The 27,190-nt window shown below is 36.9% G+C and overlaps 1 protein-coding gene across 14 annotated transcripts in view; it reads left to right on the forward strand.

Annotated features, from left to right (window-relative positions):
* Positions 1–27,190, forward strand: part of Dock9 (dedicator of cytokinesis 9) — a 259,631-nt gene that overhangs the window by 128,403 nt on the left and 104,038 nt on the right. For all 14 annotated transcript variants that reach the window (XM_070002702.1, XM_070002693.1, XM_070002697.1 and 11 more), the window contains exons 4-13: positions 3,208–3,290; positions 5,890–5,959; positions 7,892–7,987; positions 8,663–8,797; positions 13,655–13,829; positions 15,338–15,405; positions 24,171–24,245; positions 25,623–25,763; positions 26,253–26,453; positions 26,843–26,965. In XM_070002702.1, coding sequence (XP_069858803.1) covers positions 3,208–3,290; positions 5,890–5,959; positions 7,892–7,987; positions 8,663–8,797; positions 13,655–13,829; positions 15,338–15,405; positions 24,171–24,245; positions 25,623–25,763; positions 26,253–26,453; positions 26,843–26,965 — 1,167 coding nt within the window. The remainder of the gene's footprint in view (positions 1–3,207; positions 3,291–5,889; positions 5,960–7,891; positions 7,988–8,662; positions 8,798–13,654; positions 13,830–15,337; positions 15,406–24,170; positions 24,246–25,622; positions 25,764–26,252; positions 26,454–26,842; positions 26,966–27,190) is intronic.

Here is a 27,190-nt window from a genome sequence, read left to right on the forward strand (position 1 = left end):
AAATAATAGCTTCCTTGAGACATATGTATTTGAGAATTTTTAAATGTTCTCTCATTCTGAAAAAGTAATTAACTTTCTGTCTTATCGCCATTACTTCTATGTTAGTAGAATTAATTCTAGGCAAACATAGCCAGATATATTTATGAAGGACTAAATATTTATTTAAAAGCTAGAGATAGGCAAACTATGACTGCAAGCAAAATTTGACCTTCAGCCTATTTTTGTCAATGAAGTTTTGTTGTAACAGCCATGCCCATTTGTTTACCTATTGCCTATGGCTGCAGTCATAATACAATTGAGTTGCCACAGAAATGATATAACCCACAAAGATGAAAATATTTACCATCTGGCCCCTTGCAGAAAATTTGTTGACTTCTGCCTCAAAATGTGCACCAAAATTATTACTCAGTCCTCCTAACTGATTTTAAAAGTCTGGTTTTTGAGGGATAATTCCCAATTAGTTCTTATATCACTGCGGGTTGAGCAATCACAGATTTCATCCTGTGCTGTTAGAGCCAACATAACTAAACCCTTTTGGGACTCTTCCACTTGGGTGGAGTGCAACATCACTTCCTGTCTGTACTCTTGTCCACAGGAGATGATCCAATGGCTTAATAAAAAAAGTTTTCAAAAGATTCCATAAACGTTTCAGTTTAATTTCAAAATATTGTTGAAGATTAATCATATAATCAGTCTTATTCCTGCATTTTGGGAATACATTCTCTGGATTGTATTTCTGATGGAACCTATTGTCTCCTAGATGTTATATAGCTCCAGAGGGATAGGAATGGCTGCTTTTTGTGTAGCTCTTAGAATTTAGTCAGTGCCTGCCATGTAGGCAGTTAACAAGGGTTGTTGAGTAAATCTGTAGGTACTTAACCTGCTTAATTATTTTGTAATTCCTCATACTTTAAAATATTTACACATTGTAATTATCTTTCTCATTTTGTGTAAGATACTAAAAATCTGGATACTTAAATGTTCTGTTCATAAATGTTCATGGTAGATAAGTTTATGCTTATGTCCTTAGTTTTAAATTGAGCAGGTACATTCTATACTTCAGGATAGGTTTTTTTATTTACTTTATTGCTATTATAAAGGTGATGTACAGAGGGGTTAAGATTACATGAGTCAGATAATGAGTACATTTCCTTTCATACAATGTCTTCCCTTCACTCACTCCAAGTCCCTCCTTCCCTTCTCCAACCATGAGTTGTATGTCACTTTTTTTTTTACTTTTTTTTTTTATTGTGAAAATACTGTACAGAGGGGTTACAATTACATGGGCAAGATAACGAGTACTTTTCTTATCAAGCATTGTAGCCTCCTCTTTGTTTCCCCTTCCCATCCCTTCCCATTCTCCCCTCGGCCCCCCCCAATATTCCCCCCCCCCCCCACCAAATTTGTAAAGTTCGTTTTCGACATAACGACTTGTACATCTCATTGTTGCAATGGTTCCACCTGTATCCCTATTTAAACAATTTGTTTTTCCCCTTCCCCTCCACAAATTATATCCACATCAAATATAGTGAAAGCAGGGGTTATACTGTGGGGGAGGGACTGTATGTCACTTTTATCAGTGTCCAGTGAGTGCCACTGCTACACTTTTTCACCCTTTTTCCTTTGAATTCTATACCTCCCTCTCACCCTCTTGAAGATATATACATGTGATTATGCCATACATAATAAGACGGAATAATCAAAAAATTAAAATTAAAGAGAGATCTTTTGTTTCCATATCTTGGAGTTCATTGTGACACAAGGTAGTTTTAATATACTTCAAAAAACCATGGAAGAACCATGGCTAGATCAATAGAATAGGAACCTATCAGGCTTGTCTAAGCTATGACTGTGGGCTTTAGTACAAAATTCAAAACTACAGATAATTTTGATTAATAGTCCATGCTTTGTAATTTCAAATATAGATAGCTGATGTACTAGAAGTGAAGATTCTGGGAGAAACAGCATTTACAGGGGTAACATACTATTTTAAAATGGTTATAACTACATAAAAAAAAAGTGAAATATTTGTTAGTTCCCATACCTGACTCTGCTCTTAGACTTTCTCTGCTTTTTTTTCCATCTCTCAGAATAACTCTTTTAAATGAAATGCTTATTGTAGAATATGCACAAAGCAAGCAGTTGCTATTGTTGCTGAGATTATTTTCATGATGTGTGGTTGGAAGGGCATTTGCTGCAGATGACCTCTGGATGAAAGTTATGGTGTAAAGAAAAAGGCTGGTAATATATAAACAATGACTTAGCTCATGGTGTTAATTATAGCAAGTTGAATAAACTAGTTACTACATAAATGCATTTAATTTACCTATGTTTTTATTTCTTTATAATTTTTTACAACATCCAATTCTGCATATGTATACTTAAAAGCTAACTATAGAATATTTGAACCAAGCTGATATTAACTAAAAATCTTTGCTTACTGAATCTGACTCATTCATGTATAAAAATCTAGTAAATGTAGATTTATAATGTTAAGAGTCTCCAAAGTACTAGATGGATCCTATTGGGTAGATGAATAAAAGACACCATGCCTGTATTTTTACTCTAGTCTCAATATAGTCTGTTAAGGTTACTGTCATAAAGAATCCTTCACCACAGAGTGAGTGCTCCTTACATACATTATACATTTCTTTTACACACTAACAAAAGTGAAAATGCCATGGTGACATTATCAATTGGGTCTTAAGTCTTTCCTCATAATAACCTCACTCTGTTGCTTGGGAAGGTAAGAAAATCAAGGCAATATGACAGGATTAACTAGCAGAGATACTTCTCATATGTGCAAAATACCATTAGGATGTGTTTAGGTTTCCACTTTCTATTCACCTTCTAATCCTAGTGGAAGACATATACTACTTCAGAACCCAGTGCTTTTAAGTCACATACAGTACTTTGTTATCGTAGCTGTTAGGTGAACTTTTTCTCCTTGTAAAATCTCCTCTCAGATCTGTTAAAGAAGATTATTTCAAGTTATATTTCTCTCCAAGGGTAGTGTTCAAAGTCTTAAGCTTCACAGGAGGTGAATTTCTGGTGGTGGAATTTCTGGAATTAGCTGGTCAATGGAAAAGCTATATATGTATATAAAAATGTGTGTACCTTGCCAAACCTTGCTGAATATTCTCCAGAAGTCATTACTTCTCATTATGTTTACCACTTTATTTTTCAAACCCCTCCCTCCTCAAATAGTGCATCAAAACCTACAACTCTGATTGGCATCTTGTGACCTATAAATATGAAGATTACTCAGGAGAGTTTCGACAGCTTCCAAAGTGAGTAGTAGACCATCAGACTACACAAGGTGGGGCTGGCCACTTGGGGAAAAGTCTGCATTGCAGTGTTCACAGAAGTATGTAACTTTGTATACAAGTAGGAATTGTAGAAAGTGCTTCCTGGTGGCTTGTGTGTATGTGATATAGCTATTGTGTGTGTGTGTGTGTGTTTGTGTGTGTGTGTGCAAAAGAAAATGTTAAAATGTTCTTTACCCTCCCTTCCACTTCAGTTCTGTGTCTTCAATTCAAGATTTCCTGCTTTCTAGTCACATGCTTTTACTAGAATCATTCCTCCAATTCTTTTGCTTTTAGTGTTTTTTCAGATTGTCTTAGGATTTAGGCTGCTCTTGGTCTATGATCTCCTACCTTTGCCTAACAAGTAACTGGGATTACAGGCATGAGACACCATGCCTAATTTGTTTTCTGAGATAACCTCCAGATGACTTTTTTTTTTTCCCCAAACCAGCCTGTACCACAATCATCTCATCTCTGCTTCCCAAGTGGCTGGGGTTTGGGGCATGGGCCATTCCACCTGGCACTATTTCTTCTTAAAGAGTATTTTGAAGAAGAAACTTATAAAATGAATATTCTATGTCAAATAAATTCTGTTTTATGAAAGTTAAGTGTGGCTGAGTGTTGGTGACACATGCCTGTCATCCTAATACTCCTTGCTAACATTCTTTTCTCCAGATGAGTAGGCTCTTTAGTCTTATTGAGATGAGAGGATTGTAGTTCATAGCCAGCCTAGGCAGGAAAGTCTATGAGATTCTTATCTTCAATTAACCACCAAAAAACCAGAAGTAGAGCTATGGCTATGGCTAAAGTTGTAGAGCACTAGCCTTGAACACAGAAGCTCAGGGATAGCATCCAGGCCTTGAGTTCAAGCCTTAGGACAGGCACATACACATAAAAAAAGTTAATTATGAAACAACTATTTTCCCAGATAATTTTTGACCTCTTTTGAAGTATTAATTCAGTTTAGAGATACTAAAAGTGATTATGTTTAGATAGATTAGTGGTATAGTAAACCAACAGGAGTAAGTCTTGCTTTATGAGGCTGTTATAAAATAGTATATTCCCTAATGATGTGGTTTGCAAGTTAAGCATAAGTTAACTGTGTAGCTCCAGAATGATATGATTGGCAAATTAAATTATAGTTATAATAATTGAAAGAAATGGTGTTAGAATTGTGTGTGTGTGTGCATGCACACATATGTGCATATGCACGTGTGTGGTGCTGGGCATTGGACCCAGAATCTTATATTTGCTAGACAAGTATTGAAATACAAGCCCACAGGCCCAACTATATTTTTAAACGAACAAGTATCAGTGAAAATCTAACTTGTGACCCAGACAATATATTTTTCCTGTGTTTGTTACATCTGTGGGTTTGAACTTTTTATATTTGTTCTCAGTGAACCTAGCTGTTTATTTTTCATATTTGTGTGGCTCAACCACTCCTTAAGAGTGTTCAGCCAATTTCCTGGTTGCCTTTTTTAACCCTCAGGGAAGAACACTCCCTGCTAGCATTATTTTCTCCAGATGGATAGACTCTTTAGTCTTATATTTACCCAATATTCACTTGGGGATTTTTGATTAGGACCCATTTGATTGGATTAATCTATCTTCATTGATTGTCATATTCATACTGTCTTCATGATTGAAAGGTAACAGACTATGACATACTTAGTAAAAAAATTCCTAATGTCTAATGAGAACAGATTCACAACAGCACAAATGTGGGTAAGAATAGATTCTGTATTCTACCTGGCTTAACTTTGCCTCCTGGTAACTTAACTTTCTTGGCCTATTGAGTGGTCTCAACCATCTGCAGGGTTAAATGAGTTGATGCAGGTAAGTACACAGCATGAGCCTACAAAGCAAAAACCCTTTAAGAAAGTGCTGGCTGCTGTTACTAAGCTATTACTATTGTTACCACCACCATTAACCAACTCTAAAACAGTGACCTCATACTCCATTTTCTTCTCATAGTTTTGTATTAAAAGTTATCCTGTCAAGTTGCTATTTGTTAATACCGGATCCACTTTCCTATTCGTTTTTCTTTAATTTTCTTTTTTTGCAGGGGGTTGGGGGAGGATGGTCCTGAGGCTTGAATTCAGGGTTGGTTGTTGTCCTGAGCATTTCTGCTGAAGGCTAGCTCTCTACCACCTGGAGCCACAGTTCCACTTCCAGCTTTTTTGGTAGTTAATTAGACCTAAGAATAACACAGACTGTCCTGCCTGGGCTGGCTTCATACTGTAATCTTCAGATCTCAACCTCTTGAGTAGATAGGAGGATTCTAGGCTTGAGCCACCAGTGCCCCGAAGCTTTCCTATTCTTAATATACCTATTAACTCCCAGAAATCTTCTTTTCCACATAACATCCCAGAGCTTTCTTTTTTTTTTTATTGTGAAAATACTGTACAGAGGAGTTAGAGCTTTCTGACTCAAGTTTCTTAGTATACCCCTTCAAAATCAGTGTCCCACATTATAATTCCTTATCGGAGTTAACTAAGATCTGTTTCCTCTGATGGAGGAATAAATGTAGACTCTATTGATTAGGTGATTATAAAACATGTTTCTTTTCTTGTTTTTAAAGCAAAGTGGCCAAGTTGGATAAGCTTCCAGTTCATGTCTATGAAGTTGATGAGGAGGCTGACAAAGATGAGGTAGGATGCATACTCTATTGTTTTTCTTCTCACTTTAAACATTGGTTTTAGGACTTTGAAGATTACTCAAAACATTATCAGCCTTTAACCAAAACAGGAATTGTAATGTTTCATGAAGCAGAGGAAGATTTTTTTTTTAAGTGTATTTTTGGCTTGATTGACATAAGGTTTCTGTTTCAACTTGACTGCTTAGTATCTCATGTTCTTTGCTTTGTGTTTATTTGTTCTGAGATCATTTTCAAAGACCTGGATACGATTTGACTGCAGTGTTTAAAAAAAATACATTAAAATTACTTAGGCCTCCCAAGAAGATTGTATTGTCAGCCAATAGATTTAAAATGACTGATTCTTCAATGATTGCTTTTTGTGAAATCTGACTGTAACATGCTCATTTCCTTACTTGTGGAGATAAAAGATTATGGTCAGACAAGTATATAAGGGGAATTAATAATACGTTAAGATGAGTATGTTCACTGAGTTGGTGAACCTAATAAACAGACACTGCTACCCATCATAGCAGTTTTCTTTCTGCTGAATAATGGTTGAATCACTGTTAGTTTACATTTTTTCCTTCTTATTTAGTTGTAAACTTTAATAATAACCAATGTTACAAACCATTTTAGAAATCACTTTAAAAATAATTCTGAGAAAAGTAAATTTGGTCATTCAAAATGAAAAGACAAGCCACGTGCAGGTGGCTCACGCCTGTAATCCTAGCTACTCAGGTGGCTGAGATCTGAGCATCACAGTTCAGAGCCAGCCCAGGCAGGAAAGTCCATCAGACTCTTATCTCCAATAAACCACTAGAAAACCAGAATGGTGCTTTGGCTCAAGTGGTAGAGGCACTCACCTTGAGCTGAAGAGCACGAGGACAACGCCCAAGCACATAGTTCAAGCCCCACGACCCACCAAAAAGAAAAAAAAAAGAAAAGAAAAGAAAGAAAAGGCATTAAGAACTTGGTTTTATGACTTCATTAGTAGGGAAAGGAGGAATAGTCAAAATTACAAACATAAAAAACTTACCAGTCTATAAAGGCACTGACAAAGAAATTATTTTTGTTCCCGTAATAGCAACAAACTCATAATTATTGATACTAAGGTAATACAAAACAAACTTAGGATGGGCATTTTTGCAGTTATTTATTTAATTATATTAGGATGGGCATTTTTCCATTTCCTTATTTATAAGGAAAAGATTTGCCAGGTTATGTGTATGTCTTTCTCTCTGTTTATGGTTCATGATTCATACAAATGTATGCTTAATTTTTTTTTAGTAACACCCAGCAGCTCAGTGTCCACCTCATTAAACCTAGCTTTCACTGCATGTGTATAGTCTGAGCTTGAGGAGTCACTTTACTTTATTCTCTAGCTATTACTTTTCATGTCCTCATTCCTTTTTTCCCTCTGTTTCTGTTAGCATTGTCACCTTACTTTCCTTCTATTTTTTCCATCATTTCTGTATTGCCTCTTAATTTCCTTTTTTTCCTCTTCTCATGTTTCTCTGAACCAAGTTTCTGGGAAGTTTTCCAAGAATTTACTTTTGTCATCCTACTAAAGGGAGTATAATTTGAAAACATTTTTCATAAAACCAGGCGAGACCTTATAACTGAGTGGTCAAGTGTGGTATGTACTTTCTGTGGCCCATTGAACACTTAAAAATATAATTTTGGACTGGAGCTAACTTTGCCTTTAATGGAGTAGGGTTTTTTTTCCTTTTTTTTTTTTGAGTAGGGTTTTCATAAATGTAGGTGTATCTTTAATGCTAAGTGGACTTTGCTATGATTTGTAGGTATTAGTCAACAATTGCCCTCAATAAAGTGATAATTGGTCAGTTTGACACAAATGGAATGCTTTTCTAATTGACCAAACTCACAGCAGATAACATAGGTCATAGTGGGAGATTGATTATGGGCTATTTTCCTTCTCTCCTAGGATGCTGCCTCCCTTGGTTCTCAGAAGGGTGGAATCACCAAGCATGGGTGGCTGTATAAAGGGAACATGAACAGTGCAATCAGTGTGACCATGAGGGTAAGGAGGATTGTCACACAGCTTTACTCCTACATGAAGCCTTTTCTCTCTATGTCTTGAGAATGGTGCTCAGGATGACCAGGAATGCTTTTCTTCCCCACAAAGGAAACAGTGTTCACTCAGGTTCCTTGATGATAACCCTCCTGTTAGTACAGAACTACGAAGAGAAGCAGTTAAGTAAATCAGGAAGCTGTTTGGAAGAGAACATCAAGATGGATAATAAAAAGAAAAGAACAGTGAAAGGGAAGTAAGGTGAACAGAGAAATAAAAATTAAATTAGAGGACACGCTGATGGTCATAATCAGAATGCTGGAAAAACATTCAGCATCATGAGGCAGAGAATATTCCTATTCTATGTGAGCCAGAAACCCTGAGGATTTGAGAAAACGTTTGCATCCTTCTGTGCTGTGGCCTAAATTGGAACACCTCATGCTGCTTTTGAGTGGTTTTGTATAATTTCAAATACCGTGGGTGACAAAAATGACCCACCTCCTCAGAATGGAAATGCATGCAGTGAGTCATTAGATGTGGAAGGGAGCTTCAGCAAGCTCAGTTACTTGGCGCATGGACTAGGACCAGATTTGTTTTAGAGAGAACAAAAATGGACTTTGTTTTGTGTATAGTTGCAGGTTACTTGTAGAGATGGTGACTTTTTGTTTGTACATTTTTCTTAAGTCATTTAAGAGGCGTTTTTTCCACCTGATTCAACTTGGTGATGGATCCTATAATTTGAATTTTTACAAAGATGAAAAGATCTCCAAGGAACCAAAAGGATCAATATTTCTGGACTCCTGCATGGGTGTGGTCCAGGTAAGTAGAAAAAGAGTTATCATCAAGTTTTCTTGCCTGCAGTGTCTTGTTTTCCTATAACATATAAATGGATTTATTTATTATATTAATAGATTAAGTGACAATGTTCATAGAAATATCTATACATTAAATTAAGTTTTATTTGTCATCATTTTACAAGATGGCAGCTGCATTGTAGTGAACATGAGCATTCTGGTATTTCATTCTGTATTTAAAATGTACCATAGAGCTGGGCATGGTGGTATGTTTCTACAATCTCAGCACTTGGGAGGCTGAGGCAGGAGGACCATGAGTTTGAGGATAGCTTAGTCTACATAGTGAGACTCTGTTTTAAAAAAATAAAATTTAGCTGGATACTGGTGGCTCACACATATAATCCTAGCTTCTCAGGAGGCTGAGATCTGAGGATTAAAGTTCAAAGTCATTTCAGGCAGAAAAGTCTGTGAAACTATCTACAATGAATCAGAAAAAAAAATGTATTGAACTATAGGTGTGACTCAGTAGTAGAGCACCAGCTGTGACTAAAAAAAACTAAGCAAGAGTGCTAAGCCCTGAGTTCAGTATTGGGGTTTGAATTCAGGCCCTTGCACTTACTAAACAGGTATTCTACCACTTAAACCATACCTCCAGCACCTTTAGCTATCATTTTTCCAATAGAATCTTAACATTTGTACCCAGGCAGGTCTAGAATCCTTGAATTTATGCTTCTTTGATAGCTAGAATGTGTGTACCACCACATCTAACTTTTTATTGGTTGAAATGGGGTTTTATGATCTTTTTGCCTGAGCTGTCCTCTAACCACAATCCTCCTGATCTCATCCTCTTTAGTAACTAGGATTATAGACAAAAGCCTCTAGTTTTTAACAAAAAATAAATTTATAAAAATTTTTAAAAATACAAAGCTACTAAACCAAAAAAACCTGCCTCAGCCACTTCATTATAACTATGTGACCTTGGACAGTCTACTTAAAGTTTACTCATCTGCAAGATTGGGCCATGCCAGTGTTTACCCACCTTTGTTAAACAAGCATGATGATGGTACTAAATATGGTTACTGAGAATATGGATTAATTAATATTGTAATGAGCTTAGAACAGTATAGGCAAGTGGAAAACATTTAGTCATTTGTTATTTTTCTTAGTGCTATTGCATCTATAGCATATATTTTAAAATTATCTTCAATTTTACATAGTACAAGGATGTGTTATTATTGTAAAACACTGGACCATGAAGATAAAAACTGGACAATAAGAGTTCCTCTAGACCCGCTGTCCACTTCTCCCATCTCTCTCTTTCCTAGAGATCTGTTACTAGTTTGGTATGCATCTTTCCATGCAGTTTTTGAGTTGTCTCCTAAAGTCATTTGCCAGCTTCCTGTCTGTCCATCCATCTATCCATTCTCTCATCCCCATTTAGTTTTCGGGGAAGATTTAATGAAGTAGCTTACAAGAAGATGTAAAACACATGATAGCATAAATGTAAAGAGGGAGCAAAAGCTGAAGATGTGTAAGGAGATAGGATAAGGCGGAAATAAAGTGGAATAGGAAAACAAACATTGCTTGAAATGTCTAAAGCCAGCTTTGAGTAAGGCCACTTACTGGACTGTGCACTTACAAACAAGAAGATGTGTTCTTTTTCATAATACACAGTACATACAGATTTACACAGTCCAATTAGTCAGAAGCTGCCCAAGTAACCATAGAATGAAGACCATTTAGGCATTTCTTTTAGAAGTCCTCAGACAGAGGGCTATGTGACTAATGAACAGTCTCCCTGACAATGTGTCCCAATGGATGTGGTCACCAGTATCAAAGTACCCACCCTTAAAACTCTTCCATAGTGGTGGGTGATGGCATCGCCTGAATCTTCATTCTTCAAGGAGATTGTTTAGTGAGGCTACCATGAATGAAGTCAGGGACAACGTGCTATGGTCTGATCACAGGTGTGCTTGTTTTTCTACCTATTCAATTAAAATTAGATTGCATTTCTATCAAAAGAATGTCCTCATCCCTTGGTGTCACCCCTACCTCACTCACCTCCTGCCTAATCCCTGTCTCACTCACTAAATTCAACCTAAATCCGAAGTTTAGGTTTTCATGTCTTAATTTTGATTTTAACTTTTTAAAAGATAGAACATACATATACAAAACATATATGTAACAGATATATGCCTTGGTGATTTAAAAAAATTAAGAGTGGTTTACTTTTGTCTTTATTTCATTTTGAATATTTTGGCCTGCACATTCTGGCCCCCTTGGTCTTCCTCAGTTCCAGTTAATGTATTAGCCTCATCAAAGCAGGAAAGATCCTGTTGGAATTTCCATACCTGTGCCCCAGTACAGCTGGCAAAAAGCTGAAATGATGTGGACTTACCTCATTTATTTCTCTTCTACCAGGGATCACAGGCCAGCACCATTTGTTTGCCTGTTTCCTGTGAATAGTTTTTGTGGAGTTTTTTTTTTTTTTTTAAATCTGTTTTGTCCAATAATTATGGCTGGAAAATAAGTCCAGATCCTGTAACTTCATCCTGGCCAGAGTGGAAGTTAGGATCAAAATCACAGCCCAGCAGCTAAATTAAGTGATAGAGAAGGCATGGTTGTAAAACAATAGGGAACACTGGAGGCTTTGACAAACTGTAACCAAGTTGTCCTGTTCAGAAAAGTCATCTGTTTCACAGCTGTAACTGAAACTTCAGATGATGTGACCAGCTCAGTTTGCTTAGTGTTGCAAAATCATCTGGCTCTTCAAAACAACAAGAATACAGAATTTTAGTTAAATCTTAGAATATTTTATTGGGAGCTAATGAAACCACTGTGTAGAACCTCTCCCCACAAATGGTCCAGTATTTGAAAGTATATCTGAGCTCCAGATCAAGTGCAGTACCATTTCATGGTCACTGGAAATTATTTTCATTTGACAGATAACCAGCATATGGATGCTTCCTGGCTCACAGGCCAGCTTCAGTTGAAAACTACCAGTGCGAATAACTGGTTATATCCAATTGTGTTCATTGTCAGTGCAAAGTCAGGGTATGAGAGGGAATTTTTACTGCCTTTGAATTAACTTCTTGTGTGGGTTTCCCTAGTAGGAGTTGCCTTTGTACTTTTGAGAGACCTTAAAGTTAACTTGTAAGCTGAATTTTCTGGCACTGAAAATTAAATATATTTGGCAACTTCATTTTTAAGAAATAAGTTCTTATTTTTGTCTTAGGAGAGCATTTGTTAAATGTCTTTGACACTGTGCAGATGTTTCTAAGTGCAGCTATCCTGAGAGCTATCATCTAGTCTCTGGGGTACATTTCAAAATCTAACATTCTGACTTCAATGAAAGTTTCTTCCTTGAATTTTATTTTGTAGATGTGGCTGATGGTATTTTTTAGTTAATGATTTGTCTGCAAAACCTCAGAAGAGTACAATAATTTTTTATCCACTTCTGTTTTGTAAACTGAGCATCAAACGTGGTTTAAGAAACCTTTCACTCCCATTTCCTGTGTGGGGAACAGGAAATGATTCTGTCTATCTCTTCCTTCTTTAGTTGCACTAAAATAAATCCTTGCTAAAATGTTAAAAAAAAAAAAAAAAAAGTTGTGCTGGGCGCCGGTGGCTCACGCCTGTAATCCTAGCTACTTAGGAGGCTGAGAGCTGAGGATCATGGTTCAAAGCCAGCCCAGGCAGGAAAGTCGTGAGACTCTTACCTCCAATAAACCACTAGAAAACCGGAAGTGGCTCAAGCGGTAGAACACTTGCCTTGAGCTGAAGAGCTTAGGGACAGTGCCCAGGCCCAGAGTACAAGCCCCACGACAACAACAATTGTGATTTAAGTGTTTTTATAATTATAATTTTTGGATGTGATTACAAAAAATTAGTTGATTAGTGCTGTGAATTGAAAAAAATACCTAAACTAAAAATTTTAGACAGAGCTAAAAAGAATTACAGCTTAGAATCTTAACCCTAAAACAATTTAAAATCCTGGAAGTTAATTATACTTGTATTGCAGATGAAGAAATGAGGGCTCTGAAAGAAGTCCAAAGTTTTTTCCCAACTTGAACTTTTTGTTTTCTGGGTTATATGTGAAGAGTGAGTGGCTGGGAGAAAGAACTCATTTCATTTTTGCTTTTGACTCCTTCTTAATTCTTGTCTTTATATATTTAAGTGAGATCTGAGGTAGCAATTACTGAGCCCACAGCAGACAGTCTTATGCACAGTAGATGCTGTTGCTTTGCCAAGAACAGCACTTAACTTCATGTTTCTAAGAACTGTGCTGAAAAAAGAAATGCAGAGAGACCTTTGGAACAGGCTTTTTAATACCTGAGATCTGTGTGGGGAAGCTTACTCAGGGACTGTGAATAACAGCTGGAATTTTAGTGGGACAGAGGGACTCTTTCTGCCCCCCTGAGGTTGATAGGAGCTTGTAATTTCTGATCTCTCATCAAGTTCAGGTAAGAAAGTAAAATATATTGATATATAATAGATAACTGATAAGAAGGTAATACAACATACAGCTTCATTTTTCTTAAAAAAGAAAAGAAAGTGAACTAATGGAATATGAAGTTTATGTAAGAAATTCTATTAATACAAAAACCACAGGTTGTTCTAAAGTATGTAGCAATGAAAAGAAAAAATGGGAAATTTCTGTCCTTATGAAGGCTTCCAACACATTGGTAGGAAGAAACAACAACTAAAATAAATGGGCATGAGAGGTAATAGGTCAGATGAGAAACTAAAGCTATGAAGAAAATAAGGCAAGGAAGATGGACTGTGATGGGGCTCATGGGGTTGGGGGTGCAGTATCAGCAAATAAAGCAAGCTAATGTATGGCAGTTCCAAATATTGTCTCTTCACACTTTTCCCATTTCAGAACAATAAAGTCAGGCGTTTTGCTTTTGAGCTGAAAATGCAGGACAAAAGTAGTTATCTTTTGGCAGCAGACAGTGAAGTGGAAATGGAGGAATGGATCACAATTCTAAACAAGATTCTCCAGCTCAACTTTGAAGCTGCAATGCAAGAAAAGCGTAATGGAGACTCTCATGAAGGTAGGTAGGGCTAGCTTTCTCCAGGCAAGGGTACTTTATTTTTGTCAGCCTTCCCCCCTCCCTTGTGTCCATGAAAGGCAGGGCAGATAGCTCATCAGTAAAGATTTTAACGTATTAGAGTTTACTACTTAACCTGTTGATAAGGAAGTCATGTAATGAAAAGAACCACAGCTGTGGAAACAGGAAGATCTGGATTTGGGTCCCAACAATACCACTTGTCAACTGAGCGACCTTAGATAAACTTTTAATGTTTTCTGAGCCTCTTTGCTCACCTGCAAAATAGGAATAAAAATGATTATTGCTGGGCACTGGTGACTCATGTCTGTATTCCTAGCTACTCAGAAGGCTGAGCTCTGGGGATTGTGGATTGAAGCCAGCCTCAGCAGAAAAGTCCATGAGACTTTTAGCTCCAATTAACCACCAAAAAGCTGGAAGTAGAGCTGTGACTCAGATGGTAGAACACTAGCTCTGAGCATAAAAGCTCAGGAACAGAGTGCAAGCCCTGAGTTCAAGCTCTAGGACAGCCCTCAAAAAGATACTGATTGAGTGAGATAAGAAAAGTAAAAAATGTAGCTCAAGTCCCTGGTATAGATTCTACACATGATTATTAGTCATTATTGTTATTATTAATAATATCCTTTGGAGTTTTCAAGACAAAGTTAAGATGGGCAGGAGCCTCAGATTAAATTGATGGAGTCTGGCTGTGTTCTTAAGAACTCATGTTGTATTTCAAGCCCTTTGGGGCTTGTGAGGCTCTGTAAAGCCATATAAGGCTCTTGAAATCATTGGGAACATGACCAGACAGTCAGCTGCCTGAAGCCGGGTAAATTTTATGTTGTCTGTGAATTCTCTTCTAAATTAAAAAAAAAAAAAAATGACCCTTTTCAGAAAAAAGTTTCCCTACCACTGCCTTAGCTGATTTTCAAGCCTGGCTGTCCCTAGAAAAGCTAGGATATTGGTTGTTTTTTTTTTTGTGGGGGGGGGGCAGTCTGGTCGAGGGTCCTGAACTTTGGCTCTGGGCGCTGCCCCTCATCTCTTGAGCTCAAGGCTAGACCTCTACCACTTGAGCCACAGCGCCACTTCCAGCCTTTTTCTTTTTGCTTATGTGGTGCTGAGGAATCGAACCCAGGGCCTCATGCATGCAAGGCAAGCGCTCTACCACTGAGCCACCTTCCCAGCCCTACCATATTGTTTTGTTGGTTGTTGTTGTTGTTGTTTAAAAGAAAAAATATTATTTCTTTGATTCTGCTGAAGATTCTGATTGGGTATGACCATGGTGGCTGGTGTTCATTAGTTCTAATTAGCCTAATAGCATACCAACTAGTCAATGTTTTTGACTCTTATTACTGGGTCTGGGCATCAGTATATTTTAAGCCCCCAGATGTTTCTAAGATGTATACAGAGCTGAAAACACTGGCTCACAGGGCACCTAAAAGAAACAGTGTTCTTCCTCATGCATTAAATAAAATACAATTACACTTAACTCGAACTCTGTTTTGTCATTTTAGATGATGAACAAGGCAGATTGGAAGGTTCTGGTTCCGGTTTAGATAGCTATCTGCCTGAACTTGCCAAGGTAACATCTACTCTTCATTGAATTTTATTGAAATGTTTCTTGTGGCATGAGTTTGACCAGAATGGAATCTCTAAATCAGTTATATTGTGATTACTAGTATCTATTTTCTGACCTGAATATGAGGTGAAACAAAATATATTACTGACTGAGACTTCAGTCTGTTTTCCTGAAGGCATCCTACAAAGTTATTTTGTATTATTTTTAAAGTGTCTTTCTGCTCATAATATTTAATACTAAATCTCAATACTTGATACTTAGTATTAAATAACTAAAATACATAGGCACTATGTTTCCAAGGATAACTCACACTTATTCAAATCGATAGCCACAATTTCAAAGAGAATAGACATGGTGATCTTGCCACTAGACTGAAGAATGGTCACCTAAGTTATAGAACTTGTTCCCAGGTTGCTCTAAATAACAACAAAAACGAAGCTAACCCTATCTTTTGTGATTTTTCTTTTTTTTTAACCAGTCCTGGGGCTTGAACTCTGGGCCTGGCTCTGTACATGAGCTTTTTGCTCTAGGCTAGTGCTCTACCACTTAAGCCATAGTGCCACTTCTGGCTTTTTCTGAGTGGTTTATTGGAGATAAGAGTCTTACAGACTTTCCTACCTCGGCTGGCTTTGAACCATAATCCTCAGATCTCAGCCTCCTGAGTAGATAGGATTACAGGCATGAGCTATCAGCACCTGGCTGTGTTTTGCGATTTTTGAGAATCTCAAAAATTACTGAAAAAGCACCAAGAAGAACCAGAGAACCACATTGTTACCAAAACACTCACAGCTATTACTATACTGTGTTTTTAGCATCTGTGTTTTTACAAGAAATACCAGGTACAGTTGACTCTTTTTAAAGAACTTCCATATTCCCACTCACCGTCCTTATCCCCATAACCCCAACCAGAGACAATCACTATAAGTTTGACTTCCATTGTATTTTTATGTCTTTACAAATATAATGATATATGTGAAATTGTGTGCTTAAAAATGTTACATAAATGTTAATGTACTATTCATCTTATTCTACAATTGTTTTAAAAAATGTTTAATTCAGTCTCATTTTTGAGATCCATCCTAACTAGTTTATCCATCCTTTATTTTAGCGTTCTATTACTTTCTATGAACAATACTACAATGAGTATCTTTATACTTGTCTCCTGTGTGCATTGATGAATGATTCTTTTTTTAAATGAGAGAATTGTCTTTGTCTTCTCTAGCCTATTCTGTTCTGCTCCATCACTGCCTTTCTGTTTGCTTTAAAAAAAAAACATAACAATGAAATGGTGACCCTGACATCCACATCTTAAACACTATAATAGGAACATAGTTTATATAGGATTATAAATAGAGTAACATTCAGCATTGACCTTTATTTCAAGACAACATGGTTGTTGTCAAATATAAATCTTCCCTGGTTTGGACTTTACAGTATTGTTTTTCTTCAGAATTTGACTGCTTCCACAGAATCTTTTTAGTACCTGCCTATTAAAGCTAACTTTAGAGCCACCATTATAACCTCCTCCTAGTTTGGGAAAAGTTTTGGCTTATGTGTTTGTATTTTTATGTTAGGATTTTTATTTTTATTTTTTGTGGTGTTGGGGATCTAACTCAGCCTTGCCTATGCTAGGCAGGCACTCTACCCCTCAGCTGCCTCCCTCTCCTGTCTGTTAGGATCCTTGGTGTATTATATTTTCCATGAACCTTTGCTGTTTTGTTTCTGACTGTTTGGGGGTTCAGAATTTCTCAAAGCAAAATGTCTGAACACAATGCAGATTTAGTTTGTTGAAGCAGATAATGTGATACCATTCAGAATTTGGAAGGTAACTGTCTTCACTTACTAGATGAATAAAATAGATACCTACGAGAAATCGCATATTATTCAGGCATACTGTAATTAGAAATCTGTATTTTTCCCTATTAAGACATTGTGGGAGTTGTCTTTTCTTTCTGACTGACAACCTAATTCAGTATTGCTTGATCCTAAGACTTAGCAGGAGTTACACGTTTATATATGCTTTTATTTATATTTTTTAATTTAACATTCAGATCTATTTATGAATGTGTTTACATCCAAATTACCTAGAGACATTTTATGTGTGAAATCAATTTAATTGATCTAAACCCTCTATTTTTTATTTTTTTCTTGTTTTCATTTCTGGGGTTTAATTTACACAAATACTCAAGCATTAATTGTAGAGTTTGGTATAGTTCACATTTGTACACTAGTGTAACCATCCCCCAAATCACGTAGAGAGCCCTTATATCATCCCATCAAACTCTCTTATATACCCCCTCAGCTCATACTCATATGTGATTTTACCTCCATCACGGTAGACTAGTTTTAACTGTTCTGTACCTTCATGTGCATGGAATCCTACTGTTTGTACTCTGTGTCACTCTCTTTAGTTCTTACTATATGACCCACTTTAAAAAAATTTGACTGGAATTGAATAGTGTTGTTATTATTATAAGATAGTGAAATAGTGACCCAAAGTACTGTTTTTATCTTAATAATGATGCATATTATATTATTTCACGTATCTGTGTATGTATTTGTGTGTACGTTGCATTATGATATGAAACATTTCTTATATCAAGTTATTGTCAAAGCTTGACAAATGACTCAGAGTAAGGGTCTTCATTGTGCTCTAATCTCCTTTTTCCCCAGCTCTCAGATATTCTATAAATACTTTTATTTAAAAAGGTAGGAAAAGGCAATTAGCAATTTTTCAAAGGGACAGAGAATGAAGAAAATTAAGAGATACTGCCATTCACCAACCATGCTGCCTTCAGAATTTTTGCAAATGGGCGTTTGTCCATTTTGTATCATTTTGTGTGTGTGTGTGTGTGTGTGTGTGAGAGAGAGAGAGAGAGAGAGAGAGAGAGAGAGAGAGAGAGAGAGAGAGAGAGAGAGAGAGAGAGAGAGAGAAGGAGGGAGGGAGAGAGAGAGAGAGAGAGAGAGAGAGAGAGAGAGAGAGAGAGAGAGAGAGAGAGAGAGAGAGAGAGAGAGTCGTAGGTGCTGTCCCTGAGCTTTTTTCCTCAAGGTTAGTGTTCTGTCACTTGAACCGTAAGACTCCTGGCTTTTTGGTGGTTAATTAGAGTCACACAGACTTTCCTACCTGTGCTGGCTTTGAACCATGATTTTCAGATCTCAGCCTCTTTAGTAGTAGGATTACAGGCAAGAGTCACATGGTGCCCTACCATCTGTTCCTTTTAATGGCTTGATTAGTGGTATGCAGTGTGAGGAGACTGTGTCTATTCATTATCCCCCTCTAGTATGTTTGGTGACTGGTCATCTTGTTTCTAGGAGTAATGTATTCCATGGATAGAGAATCAAAAGTTGAAGTGTGTATGAAATTGGAGAGAATGGACTGGGAGGGAAAAGAGGGGGAGGTACACAGCTCTGTACTGACTTTACCCAGGGGATGAAGAGGTAAAGAGATAATTAACTACCAGGGAAGGAAAGTGCAAGAAAGGGCCAGGTGAAAGAATGGGCCACAATTACAATTGCAAAGTAATTCCTGGAACAATTGGGGCAGGCCAGAGATAGCTGAAAGTGAAATTGAATGGCAGGCTCATTTCTTGCAGCAGCCCTCATTCATCCTGTTGCCCTGGCTTTTGGTTTCCACTGTGACTGAGACGGAGCCAAACAGGATTTGACCAACAGGAAATTGTTTTAATGCAAAAATAACTGATGTATCAACCTGGAATAACATGGAGGGGCCCTCTGCCCTTGACTGAGTGAAATGGACTTAGGTTTTAAAGATATTTTGTATACTTTTTCTTGGAGCTTGTGCTTGTACATCTAGTACTGAACATCTTTGTTGATTTCCTATCAGAGGACATGCTGTTCTTTTTATCTTGTTGTCTAGAATGGAACCAAACATTTGTCTGTGCGTGTGAATATAACAATATATATAACTTTGGTTTTTATAAATGTTTATATTCTCTACACATAGTCTACAGGCTGATTAATTGGTTTCATCTTGGAAGTCAGAAGTGATATGACCAGGTTGTAAATGCTACTGCTAGTCATTTAATAATTTCTTCCTCTGGTTACATTTATATTTGTCACATTAGAATGTATATATTTTCTCCTTGAATAAAGATAGTATGAAGAAAGTCTCTGTACTTACTCCATTTTTGAGCTCTCTTTTTTTTAAACTCTTAGAACAGCAGTTCATTCTTAATTTAGTCTCTTTGTGTGGTTCTGCAATAGACAGTTTCATGTTAATCCAAATTGCTCACGTCCTCTTTCCATAGAAATTTTTTAATGAACTTATCCTACCAGAATACAGAACAAAGTGTTGTGTTTCAAACTTGAGTTTCATTGAGGTTACATGAAAGTCAGAGGGTCAAGATCAATAGAACTTTTCAGAAGCCAGATGTTTCATAGACACCTTCGCTGATATCAAAATTTGAGTCTGTAATGAGTACTTCCTAAGTCTCAATTCAGAAAACAATGTTACTGCATTGTAATACAAAGGGATGGATGGTGTTTGAAGAGCTATTTAACATCCCATTTCTAGACTTTATTTATTCTACAGTTCTCTGTCCTAGTTTTGTGGCATGAGATGTGGTAGTGATCGTCTTGGTGGATTTATATCTTAGAAGCAGAAGAAATACATCAGCTGAATTTAAAGTATATATTCTGGTCTCATAATATTTTCTGAAGTCTTCCTGTTCCACGTCATTCTATTTTTATATGACCCAGTAGTCAACATGGTATTATTCTGATAATGTACCCTCAAAAGGCAGTTATCTAAGCCAGGCGCCAGTGGCTCATGCCTGTAATCCTAGCTACTCAGGAGGCTGAGATCTAAGAATCATGGTTCAAAGCCAGCATGGGCAGAAAAGTCTGTAAGACTCTTATCTCCAATAAACTACTAGGAAACCAGAAGTGGCGCTGTGGCTCAAGCGGGAGACCACTCGCCTTGAGCTGAAGAGCACAGGGATAGTGCCCAAGCCTAGAGTTCAAGTCCCACGACTGACCTCCCCCCCCCCCAAAAAAGGCAGTTACCATATGATCTTTGACTTTATCTGCTTACAAACTTAAGATGGAATAGGATAACTCTTGAATGTTTGGGCCATAACCGTTTCTTAAAACAAAGAAAACATGATTAAGGTGTGTCATTACTGAACTTAGAGTTTACAGAATGGGACAGGGGAATAGTCTTTGTTTCAGCATTCTCTTAGACTTCTAAGCAAGTATCCATTTCTACAAAGAATGGCTCTGCCATGGTCCATTCTCTGAGCTATTTTCCCACATTCTCCGTCTCCACAGAACTCAAAATAGAAAGTGGGCCATGGAAGGATGGTAGCAACACACTTTCATATAGTTCTTTTTACAGCTACAATATGTATTGACCGGGGCTGGTTTCTATCACTTTAAAAAGTGTTCACCTCCATAGTCATTGTAATAATGTTTTTTACAGCTCTGTTTTATGGGCTCTTAAGTTATAAGGATGTATGTTACAGATTTTTTTTGTTTTTACTAAAATTTGTATTGAAAAGTAAAATTCCTTTCAAAAGTAATTTTAATTACTTAAAATTTAATTACTTTTTAAAAATTACTTTTATTATAGTAAGCATATAATAAGCAAGACTGTCAATGCTTTGTAAAGAAAAGCTTATCTTTTCTTTTTCTCCTTATTCTCACATTCTTGAGAACAGCAATGCTAACTGTGGTTCATCTTTTGCCAAATAGTATTTGAGCAATATATAGAGTTTTTTGGTTATTTTTGAAAATTTTTTCATCTTATATGAATTATTTTCCAATTTGTTCTGTCAGTGAAGAATATTTCATAGGACAGGTATGGTATATCTTTCTAGGTCAGTAGAAGCTCTAGTTAACTCACTTTCATAGTAAGTTTGTAATCATACAAGTCAGCATAGTATCTCAGCTGTGGGTATTACACAGTTTATTCAGCCATCTTTCTATTAATGAACAGTTGGCTTGTTTTTTATTTTTAACATCTTCAGATTACACAGGAAACATCATTGTATGTTAAATACTTGGATTCTTATTTCATGAGAACTTCCCCAAAGTAGGATTTCTAGGACAAACAACTTTTTTTTTTTTTTTTTTTTTTGTCAGTCATGGGTCTTGAACTCTGGGCTGAGCACTGGCCCTCACCTCTTCAGCTCAAGGCTAGGACTCTACCACTTGAGCCACAGTGCCACTTCTGGGTTTCTGGTGGCTTATTGGAGATGAGTTTCACGGCTTTTAGTGCCTGAGCTGGCTTTGAACCACCATCCTTAGATCTCAGCCTCCTGAGTAGCTAGGATTACAGGCGTGAGCCACCAGTGCCTGGCAACATTTTGTTTTTAATGCTGTAAATATTGCCATGTTACTTTGCTAAAAGGTTATAGCATTTTTAGCTTACTATTTCTCTGAATTGTCACCAAGGTGAGAAATGATCATTTACTCTGCTTCAATTTATATTTTCTGCTTACTAATAACATTTTTTAGTATTTCTTTGGCATTTGAACTTCTTTCTCTCTAACCTGCTTTTTCATTTTCTTCTTTCTAGTTTTTACTTTTTTCTTGTTAGGGGTCTGGGTTCTGGTGTTAAGATAGTTTGAGTTAGAAGCCAGATTTTAACTAAATATTTTGAGACTCAGATAGAGAATTTAAAACAGAGTAGTGAAAACAAACAAACCCCATGCCTTCATGTCTTTTTTTTCCCACCACTGAGTAGGGATAATAGTAGTACCTGCTTTTAAGGTTTATATAAAATTTTGTTTTATTTATTTTGAGGTTCTAAGGATTAAAACCAGAACCTCACTCATACTGGGAAGATCCTTTACCAGTGAGCTGCACCCCAGTTCTAGGTTGTATTCATTTAAAATGGACACTAATGCACCTTCTCCACTATGCTACCAGTGTCCCATTGTCAGGGACTGAGGGAAAGTAGCAGATGAGAGGGAACATCTGACCATCTGACCCCATAAACTGAATTGTGGAGAGATTGAAAATAACAGAGTTCTGGCTCCCAACAATAGGATATGGATTTTAAGGGAGCAGCCATTATAGAAATAAGGTTAGAGATGGCCTGTGTCTTGTGAATATTTTAGAAATGTCTTTTTCCTAAACCCCACATTTCTCCACCACCATCTCTGTCATTATATGTCTGAGCCTGTCAGTGTTAAGGCCCCTGGTATTGTGTCCTAAAACTTAATTTCTACATTCTCCCCAGGGAATCTCATCTACCCCAGGACTTCCATTCCCACCTGCATGATGATATTTTGTGTGTGTGTAACTCCAGCCTTCTTCTCTTTCTGTACTCAAGTCTTATGCCTCTAGCCATCTACTAGATGTTTCTAGTTGAAAATCCCAATGTGTTTTTACCTTTTCTACAAACTTGCCTTTTTTCCTAAACTACCTATCTGTTAGTGGTGTCACCTTTCAGCAGTTATGCAAGATAGATATGTGAGGTTTGTTATGAGCCTTATTGTGAGAATAGGAAGCTGTGGTAACAACCCAAGATTCTTGGTGTTACTCTAATTACTTGTGTTACTCTAATTTCATTACTTCAACACTACAAAAGCGACACTCCTAAAACACAGAAATCATTATTTTCTTAAGTAGGATTCTGAATGAGATCCCTCCCAGTTCTCCTCCACAAGTCCCATACTCATTTCTTTTTACTTTTTCCCACATGCCCAGTCATTTAGTTGAATGATATGATCATTGCTTGTGCGTGACTTGTCCCTTTAAGCACATACAGTACTTCCTAGAATTTGCTTCTTTTCCTGCTCAAGGGAACTTATCCTTCAAGATGACCTTTCTCTGGGAAATAGTCTAGATGAACTTCCATTGCCTTATGCTTTCTTTTTTTTTTATTTTATTTTATCATATTGTGCTTTCTTTTGTCATTCTTGTTACCTATTTGTCTCCCCAACTAGTATTCTCTATTCATTTATGTTTGTTTCCAGTTCCCAGCCCATAGTAAGTGCTCAATGATTATTTATTGAATGATCTGTCACTGTTCTTTCTTCCCAATTGTCAGAGTGTATGCCCTTCTCTTCCCCATCTCATACCCTCAGATTAGCACTAGACCCTATTCAAACCATGTGGACCTATTTCTATTCTAAGTGTGTGTCTACCTGTGTATCCTTTCTAGTCAGCATGTAATGTTCATTTTCATCCTTCTGGCTAAAATTTGCTCAACTCCTATCCAATATTTTATTACTGAAGACTTCTTTTTATTATTTTTAACAGTTCTGTGCTTATTTATTCTTTGCTTTCTTCTCTATAATTGTTTGTTAGATCTGTAAGGGCCGAGCAGAGATCACATATGATCCCACCTTGCCCCCTACCCCGCAGCCTGTATATTGTGTGCTACATACATAGTATATACCTGGTTATTTACATACAGCTGCCTCACAGATAAGGCAAGGTTGTCAAACAGGCAGGGTCTTCAGGATGGGGCAATTTTCAAAATATGCTTGGTTACGTCTAAAACACACAAGGATTTTGTTGCCAGACACTGATGGCTCAAGCCTGTAATCCTAGCTACTCTGGAGGGTGAGGTTTCAAGATCTCAGTTCAAAACCAGCCTGGCAAGAAAGTCTGTGACACTCTTATCTCCAGTTAACCACTTCAAAAACTGGAAGTGAAGCTGTGGCTCAAAGTGGTAAAGCACTAACATTGAGCAAAAGAGCTGAGGGACAGCACTCAGGCCCTGATTGAAGCCCCATGAACAACAAAAAAATAAAAAGGATTTTGTTGAGCTTGATTTTTATTTATCTTGTTATCAGAGCACCAGAGAAGCTGAAATCAAATTGAAAAGTGAAAGCAGAGTTAAACTTTTTTACTTGGACCCAGATGCCCAGGTAAGGATTATTTTAATATTTAAAATGTAAACCTAGTGGGTTGGGAGGAGAAAATATTTGGTGTTTGATGCTTATTTGTGTTATTGTAGATTGTTAAACTGTGTAACAACTTACACAAATTGGGTAAAAATAGAATAGCAAAAAAAATCTGTGTTCTCAATACCCTAGCATAACCATGGTTTATATTTGACCTTTAGTATTGAAAGATGTAGCAAGGACATTCTCAAATCCAATGATCATATAATTTAATCATTGTAATAGCCTTTTAAAAAAATGTCAGGCTTCACTGCAAATACACAGTGATAGTTTCTGACTAGCCCAGGCTCAGACCTAGCTACAAACCACACAGGGCATGGGGCCACATCTGTATCCCAGTGAAGTCCAAACTTGATGTGGTGAGACCCTAGAAGGATGCCCACGACAGTGAGCATCTCACAGCTTCCCTGAGGAACAAAAGCTCTGCAGTGTTCCATCCCAAATGTTTTCCCTCTGCTTTGATAATCTGTTTTTTGTATTTTTTGTTTTTTTGGTTTGTTTTTTTTTTTGCCTATGTGGTGCTGAGGAATCGAACCCAGGGCCTCAGACATGCTAGGCAAGCGCTCTACCACTGAGCCACCTTCCCAGCCCTGATAATCTGTTTTTGTAGAACTTCTCCCATTTAATGATAAGTAGTTCTCTGTGTACATATGTATACATGCATAAATGCATGTATATGTGTTTATTTACAAGAAATATATATATTTGCCATTTTAGCTATTTTTAAGTATATGGGTCAGTGGCATTAAATGAATCCTTATTATACAACCATGACCCTTATCCATTTCCAAAACTTTTATATCTTCTCAAATGGAAATTTATTGACTAATAATTTTCCATTCCCCCTTCTCCCCAAACTCCTGCTAACCTCTTTTCTACTTTGGTCTCTATGAATGTGCTATTTTATGAACCTCATAAATATGGCATCATACAATATTTGTCCTTTTTATGTCACATTTCTTTCACTTAAGTGTGTTTTCACACTTCATCCACATTGTCAAAATTTCTTTGTTTATAGATGATTAGTATTCCATTGTGTATTTATATATGTGCATATACGTATATCACATTTTGTGTATTCTAACACATGTAAACGGACACTAATGCTATCATAATCATAATATTAAGCCCTATCTAATAATCCTTTGAGTAGTTATCTCATCATTTACTTGATCATCAGTATAAATAAATATACTATTATAGGCTGGGTATTTATTGTAAATAGGAACAGTATTGTTAAACAGTGAACAATTTTAGGAAATTTTATTTGGATACATTTATGATGAAAATTTTTTTAACTGTGAGCATTATATATTTTTACGTTTACCTTTTTTTTTAAAGAAACTTGACTTCTCATCAGCTGAGCCAGAAGTGAAACCATTTGAAGAGAAATTTGGAAAGAGGATTCTTGTCAAGTGCAATGATTTATCTTTCAACTTGCAATGTTGTGTTGCTGAAAATGAAGAAGGACCCACTACAAATGTAATTTTCCTTTTTAAAAATAAAGTTAATATTTAAACATTCTAGATGTGATAGATTTCCCATTCTAGTGAATCCTGGATGTGAAATCCTAGTTCATAGTATCAGAGAGGTTCACTAGTTAGGATAGGGTTGTTCAGCCTGCTGGGCCAGGATATTTGTGCTGAGGGATAAGATGGCAGGATTATGTTCATTGTCCCAGGAGATGGATTTCATCTAGATTCTTGAGGGAGAACAGCTGGCTCTTTTCTGTGGAGCATACATTAAGTAGCAAAGCATAAGAAAGTAAAATAGTTTTATTTTCTAAAATGTTTTATAACCTAATTCTCTGTGTGACAAAGAACAACACTTTATATTTCTAGTAATTTTTGACAACAATTTATGACAACAATCATAATTAAATCTTACTGTTTCTTGTTTGATATCAACCTTCTTTCCTCCCCGCCTCCCAACCATTTGAAGTGCTGATCTGGATTTGTTTGTTTTATTCAGGTAGAGCCTTTCTTTGTTACTCTGTCCTTGTTTGACATAAAATACAACCGAAAGATTTCTGCTGATTTCCATGTGGACCTGAATCATTTCTCAGTGCGGCAGATGCTGGCTCCCACATCTCCAGCTCTGATGAATGGCGGCCAGAGCCCCCCTGCCCTTCAGGATGTCCTTCATGCAGCTGCTATGCAGTACCCCAAGCAGGTAGGAAGCAAGGACTCGGCACTCATACTGCTTAGTCTTACCTTGCACATACTGCATAAATACATCAAAATGCCCAAATATAAATTTGTAAATGCACAAGTGTGGTAATTTAGACTGTTAATTATATGGGCAGTCTATGTAACTGGTCAGTGAAAACAATCTGAGGGATAAGTGGTTTCGATTTCTCACTTCTTTTTCTAAGCTTTTTCCTAGTTACCCCTCCTACCAAATAGACTATTTCAGCAGATGAACTGTTGATCCAGTTCACTGTTTGGTACCAATGTTCCCTGGGCAGTATACTGGTTCACTGTTCTTTGCTGTGTTGATGGCCAGGGATTTATTAATCAGCTATGAATTCTACTAACTGAAGAAACTGGTTTATTTCCTAGGGAATATTTTCAGTCACGTGTCCTCACCCAGACATATTTCTTGTGGCCAGAATTGAAAAAGTCCTCCAAGGGAGCATCACACACTGCGCTGAGCCATATATGAAAAGTTCAGACTCTTCTAAGGTATAATAGCTTTTTGTTTTATAATAAGAAGGTACCTGTAAAAAAGGCATTTGTGTCAAAAATAAAATGCTTAATCAAAGGTAAATCATATTTATACTCTAAAACACATAATATCGTATATTTACCTTCCATTTAACTTTGTGTACAGTTCTTGCTCTGTGTGTGTGTGTGTGTGTGTGTGTGTGTGTGTGTGTGTGTGTGTGTGTGTGTGTGTGTGTGTGTGTG

The sequence above is a fragment of the Dipodomys merriami genome, unplaced genomic scaffold (genome assembly GCF_024711535.1).
Source record: "Dipodomys merriami isolate MVZ:Mamm:240054 unplaced genomic scaffold, mDipMer1.0.p SCAF_6, whole genome shotgun sequence".
Classification (NCBI taxonomy): Eukaryota; Metazoa; Chordata; class Mammalia; order Rodentia; family Heteromyidae; genus Dipodomys; species Dipodomys merriami.